Raw genomic sequence first — 17,889 nt, forward strand, 5'->3', positions numbered from 1 at the left:
GAGCTATGGTGTCCAAGCCCAGCAGAGCTGGAGTCATGGAATACCAGAGGCGACAGTGTGTGGTCTCTGGGGAAGCAAACATGTCCACCTCGGCTTCCCCGAATACCTCCCTGATATTCAGAACAGGCTGAGGATGCATTCTCCTTTCCCCATGGATGATACCCTGACACGAGAGCAGATCATCTCCGCAGTTCAGGCGACCAAGGACGTGCACTTCCTGGATCGACAGGAGATGTCTCGGACATGCTCTCGCCAGCTTCTCCTTTGGTGTCAAAGTCGTAAGGTTCGAGATCAGACACGACCTCACTCCTCCCTGGTGGTTCACGTAATCTACAACCGCCATATTGTCCATTCGAAACAACAAGTGAAAACCCTGCATGGCTAAACAAAAAGATTTGAGAGCCAGAAAGACAGCTAACAGCTCTAGACGATTTATGTGCCACGCCAGCTGCGCACCTGTCCAGGTGCTGAAAGCTGGTTGACCCTCACAAAGGTTCCCCAGCCCGTACTGGACATGTCCATGGTCACAACTTTGTGTCTGGTCGCCTGTCCAAGCACAGTGCCTGCTTGATAAAACACAGGCATTTTCCATAAATTTAACGTGGCCAAGCACTGGTGCATCATTATTAGAGACCGGCTACCACGTCGCCAGGCACAAAGAGGCCACTGCCATCAATCCCAGAGCTGGCTGAAAGCATTTCAGCAGACAAGCTCTCCCCAGCTTGAAACACATCAAGCACTTAAGAACAGCGAGTACGGTCTTCAGACAGACAGCCAACCTGGCCACCGAGTCGAGTCTCATGCCTAAGAAGGACTAATAGTGCAGCATGATAGAAGCATTTTGAGACTCATGCGATGACAGTGAACGTAATCGGTCTCACTGAGCGGTGTTTCCATGTGGGCGCAACCCAGGCAGAGGACACAGTGCACAGGGTGGAAAACATTGCAAATCTCATTCAGCAAAATGGCTGTTAGTGCTTGTGTACACAGTAAATCAACAACACAATATGAGCTTATCAAGCACACAGGCTTGATAAAGGATACACAAATGCCCACCAGAGCACAACAGGGAAGTAGAAAATAATCTGCTTCTGGTGAAGTGCAGTATCAACGGTGAAGAGAAGGCTCATCCATATTCTGACACACACAAAGCAGAAATAATCCACTCGCTAAGATGTAACTCAATGGTGAACACAATGTAGCTTGTTCATCAGAGCACCACAGTGAAGTAGAAAACGATCCACTGGCTGTGAATGTGTGCAGGTATCAAACAGTGAAGCGAAGATTCAGACATTTAGAACAAGAGAGATTCTGGCGAGATGACGGTGCGCTCCCGCTTATATGTTCGCGATGACGCACGCTCTGGGGGTGGGACGTCAAGCGCCATCTGCCAATAAATTCATGTGATTGTAAAGGGCTTTAGGCATTGTAACTCCTGATAGCAGCTCCCCATAGTGTCAGCAACTCACGCAGCGTCGAAGTGACGGACATGAAAGGGAAATTATTTAACATACAGTATATATTCAGGATATTGCAGTGCTGTGATAACTGTTATGCTTATGTGAATGTGATTAGCAAGGTTTGGTCAAATATTGAAAGTATGCATCAAAATATTTTTAGAACATTTTAAGTGGACCTACCAGTAAATGCATTACGTAAAGGCCCTAGATGTAATACATTTTGGTCCAAAATCTAATGTGGTAATAAATGTAGCTTCTGCGGTTTTGTTTCAAATTTTCAAGAACCAACTTTTCAGTTTGAGGACATCTAAAGGTCACATAAGTGGCTAGCCATTTCAGGGGTGGTTCTGCTCCTATACTCTGGTATACAGACAATCTGTTGATTGGTGGAATGGTTTGGTAAGTGTTTAACACCTAGTCATTCCTGTTACACCGCCTGTGTCTAACAATGCTTTCTGAACCCCTCCCTTTCACTCTCTCTTCCACGCTCCACTCCCAGATCTATGACGCTCTCTCAAAACAGCGCTGATTAGCTCTGCATCATCCAAATTCTTGATACCTAAAGGCAGGGGCTGACAGGACATTGGGAGAACCGGGACTTTTCCCAGTGGGCCGGCCGCGAAACGGGGCCGTATGGAAAATTCCATGCCAATTTCTCTTCCCAGTCCGCCCCTGCCTACAGGATTTGTCCTATGCAGGTGGACGTATTGTATGTCATGCCAAATTCACAGGCAGTGGTTTAGTTTGTCAGTAGTTCTTCTAAAGCTGGAAGAAGTATATATTGCATTATAGCAACACATTACCACTATAACAAATAGCTTTTATTATCAAAGTTGTTGGCATTAAAATAACTTCTCTTATGTCAAACACACTTACTGTAGTAAATTTGCATTCTACTATCATAGATGCTTTTGGTATTTTAATTATATTCGTAAGTCTTCAAGTAATTCTGCAGAAAGTGTTAAAGCGCTTTATTCCAATGTTAAAAATAGCTACAGTCTTGTGTGTTTGTGAATAAAATGTGGTAAAAGATATCCTTGTTAAAATTAGAATGAAACAAATTGGACATAATTTGGGTTCTGTTTGGGTATCTACAAAGAAAATAATCATCTCCAACCACACCACCACCTGCCCCCTTGACCCTATTCCTTCCAACCTTCTCCATCCATCCTACCAGCACTCACACACATAATTAACATATCTCTACTTACAGGCTCTTTTCCCACTGCATTTAAGCAGGCTCGAGTAACTCCACTGCTTAAAAAACCTGCGTTTAACCCCACACAAGTAGAACATTACAGACCAGTCTCTCTCATCCCATTCATGGCGAAAACACTCAAAAGGGTAGTTTTCAATCAGATCTCTGCCTATCTCTCACAGAACAAGCTGCTGGATGACAATCAGTCAGGCCCTGCTGTCTGTAGCCGAATTCCTGAGACAGGCGAGAGCTGGATCCAGATCATCTGTCCTTATCCAGATCATCCATCCTCCTGTCCACACTCTTTACTCTGGGCATCACAGGAACTGTGCTTGGCTGGTTCAAGTACTGTCTCTCAGGCAGGTCTTTCAAGGTAGCCTGGAGAGGTGAGGTGTCCAAGTCACATCAGCTACTTACTGGGGTACCTCAGGGCTCAGTGCTTAGACCACTTCTTTTCTCTATATACACCAAATAACTTTCCCAGACTTTCAGCTTAGGCTATATATATTCTTGTTGCACTCTAATCTACCTTGGATACTATTAATCTGATGCAATTGAAACTTTGTAATGCAGAACTTTTCATACTACGGTCTCCATAAGATGAATCACTTATAAAGTATTATTCCTTTTTTGTAAGTCGCTTTGGATAAAAGTGTCTGTCAAATGAATAAATGTAATGAAAATGTAAACAAAGGTTACACACCTGGGCCCACACAATTTACAAATGTACATGTGTTAAATAGACATGAATGAGAAAATGCATCAAAATGAGTCACAGCGACACTGTGCAGTGTCTTATGCATTTGCAATGTTCCTGACTTGTTTCTGTACATGCTTTGTCATTGTCACCTCAATGATGACATTAATATCTAAAGATAAATACGTAGTAGAAAACTGAGTTAACATCATAGGTGAATAACATTTTATTGCAATTATCCCATGATATTTGCCATACCACACAAATGCTTCTATTTGTAAAAAAGTTTTCTAATGTAGACTGCTTGTGCTCTTGTTTCCGTACAATGAAAGTGAATGGTCACTAAGGATGTCAGTCCCTAACGTTTTGCCTAACATCTTCTTTTGTGTTCCATGGAAGAGCATATTCAAATTTGGATTAATCTACCATACATACAGTATGTAAATATTTTATCTGTGTGTTTTGATTTTCTATATGCATACTTTTTTATATTCACTAGGTATTAGTTCCTGTTGGCTTCAGTTGGCATTAATTATGAACAAGCAAAAGAGACTCATCCATGAAACCTGATCTTTCCCTTTGTTGTCTTAAGAAACTGACTGTCACCTGACTTTATTGTCACTTCATTATCCAACTCTTTTTTTTTTCTTTGTTCCACTGATGCATAATGTTTTGATTTATAATATTTTGATATATAAGACACGCACACCTGTCATTTCACACTCACTTCGGAAAGACCTGTTCTTGCTACAACAGTGATTTAACGGAACTTAGAACTTTGAATTATTTTTGAAATTGTCTTATTTAATATTTATTTTGTACGTTTTTATAATAAAACACTATAAACTTCAAAAATGGAGACTTCTCAGATTCGCCAGAATTACGACTGTGACTGCGAAGCTTTGATCAACAAGATGGTGAATTTGGAGCTTTATGCTTCCTACACCTACACTTCAATGGCAAGTACCTCTTTCTTACATTCATCACTGTTCAAAATTGCATTGTTTAAAAAGTTATCTCTCTTTTGATTATTATTTTATTTTCCTTCTTGATATTACTAGTTGGCGACAATTAATATTATTTATGCATGCTTTAAAAGGAAATAAAAATCACATTAAATTAGGCTATACAGTATAGACATTAAACATTACATTATGCAGACTTTTCGGAATCTGTGATGGGTAAACAGGGAGTAGAAAACACCCTTCAGATTCAAGGATTCATTAGTGACCTCCAAGTTTTTTACCTTTTTGGTCATATTGCTGTATGTGTGAGAGTTATCTACTGAATTCCTTAAAACTATTTATAATCCTTTTCTCATCGTTGATTTTGTTCCCATCAGGCTCACTATTTCAAACGGGATGATGTCGCCCTTCCTGGTTTTGCAAAGTTCTTCAAGGAGAACAGCGTGGAAGAGCGTGAGCATGCCGAGAAATTCATGGAGTTCCAGAACAAGAGGGGTGGATGCATTGTTCTTCAGAATGTAAAGGTGTGTTGATAGTTTTTTGAACTAAGCCTTTGTACTTTAACATTGTAATATTGTGTAATTAAAGCTGACTCCAGACCTATTGTTATGTAATGACCTCATGAATTAGAATAGATTGAATTTATTTGAATTGTCACTGCTATTTTCATCTCTTTTTCCAGAAGCCCGAGCGTGATGAGTGGGACAATGGAGTGGTTGCAATGCAGTGCGCTCTGCAGCTGGAAAAGAACGTCAACCAGGCTCTGCTGGATCTGCATAAGGTTGCCTCTGAGAAGGTTGACCCTCATGTGAGTTATGAAGATTTCCCTCTAGACACTCATAGACATCACTGAAAAACTAAAGACATGTGCAACTCATAATTAGATAATGATATTTAAAAGAATCTTTAGGAGACACTTGCATGCCACTCACAAAAATGGCTAACATTCTCCGTTCTTCCATTTGTGGTTCCTTGAAGTTGAGAGTTTGAAGTTAAGTTTATTGTTAAATAAACATTAATTCCCTAATTTTAAGATTTAAAAGAATCTTTATAGAGCACTCAACATGGCCAGTATTCCTTCCTCTTTCTTGTGTGACTCTTTGAAACTGAGATACTCTACATTTGGGGAAAAGTCATTAGTTCAAGTCTTCATATACAGTAGCTTTGTGAAGCGGTTTCTTTCATTCTAGGTTGCTGAATGTTATTGTGCTCAATTATTTTCTGATTTCTTGTCCTACAGCTTTATGACTTCCTGGAGACTCACTGTCTGAATGAGCAGGTTGAGGCCATCAAGAAGCTTGGTGATCACATCACCAACCTGTCAAAGATGGGTGCTGGCAACAACAGGATGGCGGAGTATCTGTTTGACAAGCACACCCTGGATGGACAGAGCTAAACGCGGCCCTCAGATCAACTGCATGCTGTCCAAGCAAGGTGGAAAGGTTAACATCAAGCAAATGTTCTACGTCACTGTTATAAAATGATGCAGTCTTGCTATTTTAATTACTCATCTTGTGATTGTCACCAAGCGAAGCTTTCCTGTTGAATGTAAACTGGTTTTAACCTAGTGAATTTGATAAATAAACATTTTGGGCTGAATTTACTTGTTTGTTTGTTTTATAATTGGGCTGTAGTCATGTTTTAATATTCAACCAGCAGAAGGTGATTTAGAGTTCAATGAGTTATGTGAAACGAAACTGACCAAACATATATCTGTAGTAATTACTTATAACTTTGTCTGGCCTGCAAAATCATTAGATAAGATTATAATTAGATAAGATTATGATTAGATGATATCCAAGACCTTGACTGAAATATTAATTACAGGGCTAGATTTTTTTGATATGCAACCCTAAATTGCATTGTTGTACTACCAGACTATATTTGGAGGAAAAAGGCAAAGTCTAACTTGCTACTAAAAAGCACTTGGAAAGCGAAATGCTTTCAACTGGCAAGGATATGCACTAAGTGGTCAACAGATGTAAAAGGCTGTTTGAATGAAATAGGTCCTAGGAAACCAGATAATCTGAAAGTCCAGCAGTTCTGCCAGCTGTTGGACAATGGATGGAGGAAAAAAACAAGCCTGTTTGATGCTGATGCCCTGTGACACACTGAATGATATGTCTAACTAGATTAGGGGAGTTGTGCTTTCAATTAGCAGGTGATGTGAATGTATGTGTTTCTGCTGTCTTTCTCAAAGTCAGTGGGTGCTATGTGTTCAGGAATCAGTGAGGGACAGTGTTGTAACAAAAGTGAAGTTGAAAATTGTTTGGATAAAATGTGTTCTTGGCACTCTAATGACCAGGAACCTTTTAGGGGGCATTTACACTTTGTAAAGAGGCCCAACAGCAGGGGGCAACAAAAAGTGGATTATTACTCAAGATCACAACAAATGGTAAAAAATGTATAAACTAATAATAATAGTAATAATAATAATAGTAATAATAATAATAATAATAACATTTTTGAATAGGTTAAAATTGTGATCTAATGATTCACATTATCCATTCAAGTAAAAATAGGGTTAACTATTTTGATTGAATGTAATATAATGATGGAAAGACAAAACACTTGTATGTCACTGTACTGGATGTATTAAATTACAAAATGTAAACAAAAATGTAATTGGATTGATCTAATTAAATTTGATTTCTTTAATTTTCCTATTTCTTAAACCTATGGTGCTGGCATTTATTCAAGAGCACTAACAATAAATAATAAACATAAGTAAATGGATATAAAAGCACCCAATATAGAGGACATTGATTATTAATAACTCAAAACCTTTAATAACAAGTTCTCAATTTTTTTCTTGTGAAAATGTACCAGCAACCATTAAACTTGATGTTTAATTTCTTAAAATTACAAATATATGTTCTCCATAGAGTGAAGGGTTATGGGCAATATTATCCCAAAAGCTTTTCTTTCTTCTTCTTTTTTAGCAAACAGAGTTTGTGTGTTTAAGATTTTGAAAATTTGTGTACAGTATATGTTTTATGGAAACATGTGATTTTGTGAAATGTGTATCCAATTGAAAAATAGTGTAGACAGACTTTGCTCTTACATACTTTCGTGAATTTGAGTTCCCTGCTGTCATAAACGTTTATTTGAATAATCCGTTAGATATGGCCATGTAAACGTTTAGTGATTCTGAGTGTTATTGAAAAAATACTTTATTCCAATGTTACTGTAAAATTATTACAGCCTTATGTGTTTGTTGGTATGATTATATGTTTTATTAATAAAATATGAATTCAGTAAGCAGAAAAATAATTGTGGCTAGGAATTGGTGTTATGAAAATGCTAATAGTAAATAAGAGTTTGCAAATAGCGTTTAATAGCATTGTTTCTGCATTAGTAGTTTACATTGGTCACCTGATTCTGCAGCTAACATTCACAGACATCCTCAGACCTTTTAAAAAGATACTGGTAGCTTCATTGAAGTAAAGTGGAAATGTCTGGAAACAAAGAATAAATATGTTATACATGATTAGCGATGCTAACTAATGAATACGGTTTACTACAACCAAGTTGAAATGAAGGTTTCACACCTTTACTCTGGAGAGCTGATCAAGTTGCATCCGCCATATTGGGAATTAAATGAGGAAATGCTGAGTCACAGAGACACAGATCAATGTAAGCTCTACACAGTTTGCTCTTGTTATAGCTGACACAGATCGAGGTTTCATGTGCATGTACTAAAATGCTATGTCATTGTCACCTGGCTGTTGTAGTGAAGATGTTTTTAAAAATAATGCCATGAAAAATAGTGCCTTTAAACCAGCACCAATTCTTCTACTTGCACACAGTTTTTCAATGTTGTTGGTAGACAGGTTTTTCCAAGCATCTTGGAGAACTTGTCACACATCTATGTATTTAGTCTAAATTGCTTCTGTCTCTTCATGTAATCCCAGACTGACTCAGTGATGCTGAGATCCGGGTTATGTGGGGGCCATACCTTCTGTTGCAGGACTCCTTGTTCTACATCTATTCTTTTCTATTTGCAAAAGGACTTTTTGGAAACTAAAATGTATATTTCCTATTGACACACTTAAGCAGAAGATATAAAATAACCGTCTTAAGACAAATGCTTTTGTGAAACATCTTATGTTCCTAGGACTTTTGCACAGTACTATGTTGACATATCAAACGAAACAATGCAGAATATGTCTAATCAATTGACTGTGCATTGATACAAATATGTAAAAATAGAAATATCACTCCAATTTGATTCACTGTTCGACTGACCAGTTATTAACTTTGTTGAGCAATGGTAAACAATGGGGGAGACTTGTGGATAACGTCTGAAAGCAACGCAAAACAAATCAGCAACATTGAACACTGCTTAACCATTATTGGGCGTCCTCATGCATATAGCAAACAGCCAATAACCACGATATAGCACTCCCTCTCGTATGTTGTTGCTTGAATATGGCAGGTTTTGGTCACATAAAATGTCCTGGAATGTAATATTTAGAAAAAAGTGTTAACTTTGGTTTGGTGACATGCGCAGGATAGCAAATTTCAGGCAAAATGAACCTGGGAAAAGTTAGAGAGTTTGTATGGAGCAATAGTGTAGTCTAGGCCTAGCAAGAAACTTACACTGATATACATTTTGTAAGTTCATATGGGACTATAATTACAACAGCCAGTATATTTTCTTAGAAAAATAAATTCACAATATGCCCACCTCTTCAGACACTACTACACAACTGGTAATGAGAATGTCCTGCAAGGACGTTGTAGGAGAATCTTCCATGTTTGTGGTGACAATAATATTGCACAAGTCCTGGATCAGTGGCCAACATATTGCATTATAATGGTAGTAAACGTTTATATATATATATATATATATATATATATATATATATATATATATATATTGCAAACTATTAGCCTATAAGTCTCCCAATTTTACACATAAAAAGATTTATTGTGGAATATTTGTAAGTATTCTTGTTTTAGACCTCACATGCAGTTCTTAAAGATAGCTAACAGTGTAAATTAACATGTCATGAAGGCCTATTTGGTTATTTTTGAATTCAGTGTTCGTTAGTCTTGACAGATGCAAAATAACAAAGAATTAAGTAGGCATAGTATGTTTAAATCTATATTATTCGTATGGTTTGATCTAACGTTTAAAGGTTGTTCTACAACATCTCATAGTGACTAATCAGTTTCTGTTGGATTCAATTTGTCATTAATTATGAAAAAGGAAAATTGACTAATCAATGAAACTTGAGCTTTTCGTTGTTGTAAATGGACACAGCGGACTGTCTTTCAATTATTATTCAGCAAATTTTTTGATTGGCTGGTTTCTGTTCCACTGACGCATCATGTTGCGAGTGTTTATAAGACACGCGCACCGCTCATTTCACATCTTCAGAAAGATCTGAGGAGGTTCTTGCTTCAACAGTGATTGAACGGAACTTCGTTCTCTAAACCTATTTAAATTTCATATTTATTTTGTACCAACGTTTTGATAATAAAAACCGCCGAAATGGAGACTTCTCAGATTCGCCAGAACTACGACCGCGACTGCGAGGATTTGATCAACAAGATGATGAACTTGGAGCTTTATGCTTCTTACACCTACACTTCAATGGCAAGTACCTCTTATACATAATGTGTGCTTCTAAATCACTTGCACCTTTATTAGTAACTGACACATAAGTGCCAGCTTTACATGTCATACATTCTGCTTCCCATGGATCTCGACCTGGACGAAAGCATGGGAATTTTTTTGTGCAAATCTTCTGTAAATTTGCACTTTCGTTTGGGCATTGTTTCCCACTCAGCTGTCATTTGCTGCTACTGTCAAGCAACTGTTTGATGCCGAACACAACAGCGCTTCGCGCGGTCGCGGAGAGATTGACAGGCAGGAATTTGGCCAATAGTTGCTGCAAGCCTCTTATAATCGACCAATTGGTGTGCGAGAAGGCGGGACTTACAAAGAGGGGTTAAAGCAATGCAAATATGCACGCACACACAATGAAGTATTAGACCAGATGCACATCATAATGTAACTAAAGCCGAATCCCGGACATTTTCGCAAATTTAGAAATCCCGGCCGGACTTTTTTTTTTTAAGGTCCGAAAAAGAGGACATGTCCGGGAGAAAGAGGACGTATGGTCACCCTAGAAAAAGAGGACATGTCCAGGAAAAAGAGAACGTATGGTCACCCTACATAAGGGGAAGAGAGCAATTAAAATATATGAAATGTACATGTTTTAGTTTCTATTCATGTATAACTATAACATAATTAGTGCAATAGGCTACAATGAGAAACAATCTATGAAAACTTTGAACATTCAACAATGGATGGCAGATTGGTTATTTAGTTTGACTTCTATTGCAGGACATTTGTTTGCCAGATGGTAAAAAATAACCTGTTTACGACTGGAGTGACTGGGGTCAGTAATGAACTATAAAATAAAGCTTATTTACCTGCTGCAGTGTTTGTGATCATGAGAGGAGCTGCTCTCTTACCAGGCGGTGACTGCAGGCAATCAAGGGTCCCCCTTGAACGTTTTTTCGTCCCCTTTGTGGTTGACTCGGCACCCCCTTTGTGTGGCACCAATATACCCACCCCCCCCCCATTGAAACTTATTACAATCACATTCCTTAAATTGTTTATATTTTTTTATTATTTATCATCTCTTATCACCTTTTCTCCCAATTTGGAATGCCCAGTTTCCACTACTTTAGTATGTCCTTGTGGTGGCGAAGTTACTCCCCTCAATCCTGGTGGCGTAGGACAAGTCTCAGTTGCCTCCGCTTCTGAGACCATCAATCCGCGTGCATCTTCTCACGTGGCTCATTGTGCATGACACCACGGAGACTCTGCATGTGGAGTCATTCAGCACACCCTGGATTCGAACTCGCGACTTCAGGGGTGGTAGTCAATGTTAATACTTGCTGAGCTACCCAGGCCCACACATTCCTTAAATGTTTAATCCTTTTCTTATCTTTGCTTTTTCTCCCCCCACCATCAGGCTTACTATTTCAAACGGGATGATGTCGCTCTTCATGGTTTTGCCAAGTTTTTCAAGGAAAACGGCAAGGAAGAGCGCGAGCATGCAGAGAAATTTATGGAGTTCCAGAACAAGAGGGGTGGACGCATTGCTCTTCAGGACATAAAGGTGCGTTAATAGTATTTTGAACTAAGCCTTGTAACCTTGAATATTTTGAACAAAGCTAAAAGAGCTCTTCATTTGAAATGATGCCTAATTGTAAGGGCCGATTGAATTGAATGTTTGGGGCAACTTTCTCATTTCATCTCTCTCTCCAGAAGCCTGAGCGTGATGCATGGGGTAATGGTCTGATTGCTATGCAGTGCGCTCTGCAGCTGGAGAAGAAAGTCAACCAGGCACTGCTGGATCTGCATAAGGCTGCCTCTGAGAAGCACGACCCTCATGTAAGTTCTGAAGATTTCCCTCCAAACATGGACCAATATCTGTTTAGTCTTTTCTGAAATATGGGAGTCCTAATTATAATGGATTAATAATTATTTTAAAACGATCATTATAGGGCATTCAAAAGAGGACAGCATTCCTTGCTCTATGTGATACTTTGAAGCTGAGATACTCAAAATTTTGGGAAAAGTGATTTGTTCAAGTATTCATACACCGTAGCTTTGTAAAGTGGTTTTATTCATTCGGAGTTGCTGAATTTTATTGTGCTAAATTCTTGTCCTACAGCTGTGTGACTTCCTGGAGACTCACTACCTGAATGAGCAGGTTGAAGCCATCAAGAAGCTTGGTGATCATATCACCAACCTGTCCAAGATGGATGCTGGCAACAACAGGATTGCGGAGTACTTGTTTGATAAGCACACCCTGGATAGACCGAGCTAAATATGGCCCTCAGATCAACTGCATACTGCAAAGCTTAAATCTGTAAACTATTAAATCAGCATGCAATATGTTATCACACAGCTCTTATGCAAAGTTTTCAAGTTTAGAAGTTAACACAACATTTAATTAGACAAGTAAAAGTTCCATGTCACCATATCAAAATAATGCCATCTTGTTTAATTTGTCATCTGGTGTTAGGAAATAATTGATTGACTGAATGTACACTAATTGGTGAATTTGAATAAACATTTTGGGCTGGATTGACTTATTTTTATTGTGGTATGTGTTCAGATTTTACTATCCAACCAGCAGAAGGTGTATTAGTGTTCAATGTACAGCGATCAGAGTTTCTGTCCATACAAAAGTAAAAAGGACAGATTATTTTGTGGGTATAACTAAAAAAAAAAAAAAAAAAACTCTGAGGATAGTGAAGAGAAACAAATCTACTGAAAATCTTTCAAAGATTTTATGTCAAATTAGTCCTCATTTGAAGTGTTTATTTCAGCAGCCTGCAAATTCGTATGTGCAACCTTGTACCTTGATGGATTGATAATGTGCACACTGAATCATTTTGATTGGAACTGGTAATTTTCGCCAGTTCTTGGCAATTAAATGCACAACGTAAAGCGCAGATCCATTTACTTGTGAAACACACTGGATTGTGCAGCACAGAACAATTAGCAAACCAATAAACTTGCATGACCCAGTGGATAGCACAACCCATTTGAATTCTATTCAGAATTCTCTTCAAAAAACTATAGGACATCAAACACCTCAAATGGCTAAACACTTATTTTACACCAAATAAACAGGTCTTTGTAGCACTGAAAAGCTCATAATAAAGCCATGCTTTAAAATAAATAAATGCAAAGCATTTTAATGTGCATTAAGCACCAAGCAAGAGCTTTAAATCCTGGGCCTCCATTAATTATCCACCAAGCTGCTTTTGTTGCACCACAGTCGGGAGAATTGTTGTACCATTCCTCTTTACAAATCTATTCACAAATATTGAGATGTCTGGTGTGAATCCCTCTCTTGAGGTCAGGAACATTTTCCCGGGCCCTGTGAGGAGAGGGGGCCAATAAGGTCCTCTAGGGCCTACTCCAACACGATCCCACGGGAAGTTAGTATATTGTTTCTGAATGTTCCAGTAGCCTACCCTGACATCAGCCTCTTTATGCCGAGTCACTGACAAGCATCATCTCCCATAAGACATTATTGCATTGGTTCAAGTGTGTTTACCAGCTGCACTGGAGACCTAGGGTGCATCTCATCTCGCTCTCTAGCTCTACATGACATGAATCGGTATATCGTAAATGGGAATTAGGGCACTGGCAAGGATGTTTACCCACTGAACACACTTATGACTCAATATCCTGCAACCCAATTACGAGGTAGGGCATTTAAACACAGCTGGTTTTAATCAACAACAATGCTGAATAAATGACACTGTTGTGCATTTTTTTTAGGTAGATATTACAACGTATAGTGTTATTACAAAAGTTAAATGGCATAAATCAGGGGTGTCAAACTCAGTTCCTGGAGGGCCGCAGCCCTGCAGAGTTTAGTTCCAGCCCTGCTCCAAAATGCCTCCTTGTAATCTTCAAGCTCTCCTGAAGACCTTGATTAGCTGCTTCAGGTGTGTTTAATTAGGGTTGGAGCTAAACTCTGCTGGACTGTGGTCCTCCAGGAACCGAGTTTGACACCCCTGGCATAAATGAAGAAATAAAAATACAAAATAAAATACAAAAATTCTAATCTTCTTTTAAAAATCTCCATTTTCATGAATATTATGGATGAAAGATGATTACAAATAACATCTCTTTTAAATTAAAATTAAGACTTTGACTTCATAATTTCACACTTGAAAGACTTCAGAAGACATGATGACATTTACAGTAAGGGAACATATTGTGCAACGATGTTCCCTGGTTTCCACGGTGCATTGTACTTGAATTTGGACAGCATTACACAAACCACTAAACTTGCATGACCCAGAATTCTATATCCATCTGTCCAAAATTCTGTCAAATCTGCCAAAAAAGGGTAGTCCCTGAATTTCTTAACAGCATTAAAAAGCTCTTAAAAAGTATAGAAAAAAAATAAAAAGAGGAATCAAGGTCTTTAAAGGAGATTGTGCTGGCTGAAATGCCAGTCATCTAGAACTTATACTGACACCTAGCAGTGTGGATGCAGAAACATGCAAAAGCAATAGCTGGTATACGGTTACAAATGCCATTGTAGAAATGCCCTATACGCAGTCAGCCACAATTCATTTATTTCATGAGCAAAAGTGTCTTATAATAAGGGGACTAGTGAGATAAAGCAAGTAGTATATGGCTGGTCATGTGATGTAAACATAACGACACCCCCCCCCCCCCCAGCATTGCCATATGGAAAATACAATTTTTTTATATAAGATTTTTCATCTCATGTGACTGTAAAATACTGTAAACATATTCTTTAAAAGAACTATTAATTTCTTTAGGAGTAAAACATTTTATTAAAGAAAAAATTGGTGTGACCAGACGTCCTGATTTAACCAGGGAGTGTCCTGGTGTCCCGACAATTCATTAAAAATGTTAATTATGTCCTGGTTTCAGCTGTTAGGTTTACTAATTTGTTTTTATTTGATATTAAAGGTGCACTCTGTAATTATATATGGAGTTTCATTAACAATGTTCAAGAGGAGCAAGTTCATTTAAACCGACCAATCACACTGCCAGAGTAAGCGTATATAAACAGCTGCTTACCTCTACCTGGCATCAAGCATTCAGGTCATGAGAAATGGAGTCCCCCAAAAATCGGGTCTCTCTGATATCAGCAATTCCATTGGCTGAGGGACCTTTTAATGGGTACTATATTCACTGCCTGAGTAGAAATCCTTTAAAAGAGTTTTATGATGTATGTCGATATAACTTTGTAAATGCGACATTTCATGACTTTTAAACCTTAAGTTACACATAATAATATATATCACTGAAGTTACAGATCGTGAAATTAAAGATGTATCATTGTTTGTGTTTTTCTGTTAGCCTAGACTTCAGTGACATGCTATCACGATAACATGATAGGTTTTTGCTCAGGCATTACAAACGGTTACCCCCATTGGGACTCGATTTACCGGGCGGACTCAATTTATCATGACAGGTGTCATGATCGAGCCTTCCAGCATTTGGCCCTGCAAATTTGCCTATGAACAGACCCAGGCGAAAAGACTTGGATCGTCGGATGCTATTTCGATGCAAAGCATTCGCCCTCATCAGAACAGCTCTTCCGTCTAAATATTGTAGTTATTCAACAGAAGCTGCTGAAGCAGCTCATTTTTTTTTTTTTTTTTTTGCAGCTTTGACCGCTACCACTTTAAGTGCTATTTTTACTCTGTCTTTCGTTCTAATATCTATTCGCCGAAGCAGATCATAGCGTGAAGCTGCTTCCGCAAACTGGCTGCTTCAGCGCTGTATACATGTCAAACAGCTCCATACAACTGTTCACATGTTCTCTTATTTAAACTTTCCATCCAGAGCGGTCAGTCGCATGAGCCTGGCTCTGCATGTCGACCGCTTTGGCGCTGTATACATGTCAAACAGCTCCCTACGATTGTTCACATGTTCTCTTATCTAAACTTTCCACCCAGAGCGGTCCATCATGTGAGCTTGCCTCTGTGAACGGGCACTGCTCCGGCTTCATGCCACTTGAGCTCTATTACAGCTTTAATTGAACACAAGGGAAATCCAGTTTTTCCGCACAGGTGATTCCTGTCAGCCTGATTACCTCGCTGTGCAGCTTGTTTAAGGTGTGTTCCATTCAGTGATTCCGTTTGAAGTCATCTTCCAACATGACTATTATGATTGTTCTCCCTTCAAAGTGCCCTTCGGAGTGTGATTTATTCCATTTGGAACACAGGAGCAATTATGCAGCAAGTGAATTTCCTTTCAAATGACCTCTACTCTAATTACAAACATCTTTCCAAATCAGCACAGACATTTTAGCGCAAGCTCGCTGCCGCAGCAGCATCCGTTCTGCCCATGCTACAGCTCACTACAGCTATATACAGCTTCTGTCCGAACAGACATGAGACAAACTTGCAGTGTCACAACTTGTTCATGAATCATTCCGCAAATGTGCCTCACCTCCCTGCAACATTTGCGCTCGCCTCGCAGTGCAGCCCCGATAACCATGAAGCTAGCGCTTCTACGAACTTCTACTCATCTCTAGACTATAACATGATTTTCTCCCCTCCCGCCCAGGACAAAAGTGTTACGCAGGTCAAATCAATCCATCATTTTAATTTTACAGACAAGTCTTCTCTACTTTTGCCCACAATCATTGGATTACAAACTCTTATCAAGCTCAACCATAGAACCTAATTGCTGCATGACTTTAAAAGTGTTCAACAATCTGTCATAATCTTGCACTCCACCCAAGTTTAAAATAATGGGTTGAAATCGACGCCGGATGATTCGGCTTTGCATTTTGCTTCATACTCACAATATTTCAGTTTTTCTGTAGAATTTATTACAGGTTATCTTTATAAATAAGTCGTTTTTATTCACCACACTACTGCAAACGGTGCCCATGTAGTATCTATTAAATCCAATTCTCAAGCACAAACTCCAAATTATTTCGTATGTCCTCGTCAAAACGAGACGATTCACTCCGTGCCAATTATACAGAGTTAATGGAATTACTCGAAATACATTGGAAAACAATCTACAACGCTCCAAACCATACGCTTAAGTTAAATAAATATCAGACTACGGTATTCATCTTGGTACTTAGTTTCAGGTGCCTTCTAATTTTATGACAAACCACAACTTTAAATGACATTGCACATATGCACATGCAAGCATGTATCCTGACATTGCTTCACATATGTTCCAGACATTTAATCTAGCATACATTTAAGTGTAAGGCGTCTGCAGCCGCTATGTTTACCATGTCTCCCTCAACAAGCGTTTGTACAAGTGTGTTCGCAGGTGTCTTGCCCTGTAACACCTAATCGTGGGGAAATTCGAAACTTCTTCCTAGAAGTGCTTTTACAGGGGATCCTCTTTTACGATCCTGGCTCAACTATTCGTCTGTTACCCCAATCGCCAGCGGCATTTAATGCTAGGCGTTTCTGCTAATGCTTGTTTTACATATTACTGTTTACATTATCCGTAAATGTTATATTATCCATAAACCCGTCCCTCAAGGAAGCAACAAGTAGTGGTAGCCCTGCTTCCAATGATTCCAATGTACATCCACTATCAGGGTGCTGGGCTAGGCCATTATCTCAGCAGAATGCAGATGCCTGCCACCTCGAGCCCCAGCTAACCGCAACGATTAGCTGCGGACCAATGCGATCTATATCTGACCACTTCAGGTTCCTTCGGCCACATTGAATAATGGATCTACTAACAACCCTCAGCAGCCTCAGCATTTTACCATGCTTCTGTCGAAGCTCCTTTCATCTATGCCTCATCACTGTCACAACAAGCCCAGACTTTGCAACTGCAAGTCCCTTTCTCCTCCAACTCATACGTACCACCAGGTAGCTCACCGCAAACCCTCTTCTCAGGCAGTGTGCTCAAGCTTGGCGACACCGCAACCATGGCGCCTCTGCTATTGGCTCAATACATCCCTAAGAAGCACAAATGTGCTGTCCAGGTACCGCAACTGTGGCGTCTTTCGGGCCGTGCGACTAAGCATTCATGACTCCATAACCCAT

At 39.1% G+C, this 17,889-nt stretch overlaps 2 protein-coding genes across 2 annotated transcripts; both read left to right on the top strand.

Moving 5' to 3' along the window:
- The first annotated feature begins 4,206 nt into the window (after nt 1–4,206).
- LOC127451314 (ferritin, middle subunit-like) lies at nt 4,207–5,909 on the top strand. The gene is made up of 4 exons (XM_051715888.1): nt 4,207–4,314; nt 4,698–4,844; nt 5,003–5,128; nt 5,561–5,909. Exons 1-4 carry the CDS (start codon nt 4,210–4,212, stop codon nt 5,714–5,716), a joined length of 534 nt encoding a protein of 177 aa, XP_051571848.1. The 5' UTR covers nt 4,207–4,209; the 3' UTR covers nt 5,717–5,909.
- Nucleotides 5,910–9,750: 3,841 nt separating this feature from the next.
- LOC127451313 (ferritin, middle subunit-like) lies at nt 9,751–12,423 on the top strand. Its single transcript, XM_051715887.1, has 4 exons — nt 9,751–9,925; nt 11,316–11,462; nt 11,612–11,737; nt 12,021–12,423. Exons 1-4 carry the CDS (start codon nt 9,821–9,823, stop codon nt 12,174–12,176), a joined length of 534 nt encoding a protein of 177 aa, XP_051571847.1. The 5' UTR covers nt 9,751–9,820; the 3' UTR covers nt 12,177–12,423.
- Nucleotides 12,424–17,889: the final 5,466 nt, after the last annotated feature.

The sequence above is a fragment of the Myxocyprinus asiaticus genome, chromosome 14 (genome assembly GCF_019703515.2).
Source record: "Myxocyprinus asiaticus isolate MX2 ecotype Aquarium Trade chromosome 14, UBuf_Myxa_2, whole genome shotgun sequence".
Taxonomy (NCBI): Eukaryota; Metazoa; Chordata; class Actinopteri; order Cypriniformes; family Catostomidae; genus Myxocyprinus; species Myxocyprinus asiaticus.

Coding starts and splice junctions, on each gene's coding strand:
- LOC127451313 (XM_051715887.1), top strand. CDS start 9,821: ATGGAGACTTCTCAGATTCGCCAGAACTACGACCGCGACTGCGAGGAT. Junction 9,926..11,315: donor CTTACACCTACACTTCAATG/GCAAGTACCTCT, acceptor CCCCACCATCAG/GCTTACTATTTCAAACGGGA. Junction 11,463..11,611: donor TTGCTCTTCAGGACATAAAG/GTGCGTTAATAG, acceptor CTCTCTCTCCAG/AAGCCTGAGCGTGATGCATG.
- LOC127451314 (XM_051715888.1), top strand. CDS start 4,210: ATGGAGACTTCTCAGATTCGCCAGAATTACGACTGTGACTGCGAAGCT. Junction 4,315..4,697: donor CCTACACCTACACTTCAATG/GCAAGTACCTCT, acceptor TGTTCCCATCAG/GCTCACTATTTCAAACGGGA. Junction 5,129..5,560: donor CTGAGAAGGTTGACCCTCAT/GTGAGTTATGAA, acceptor CTTGTCCTACAG/CTTTATGACTTCCTGGAGAC.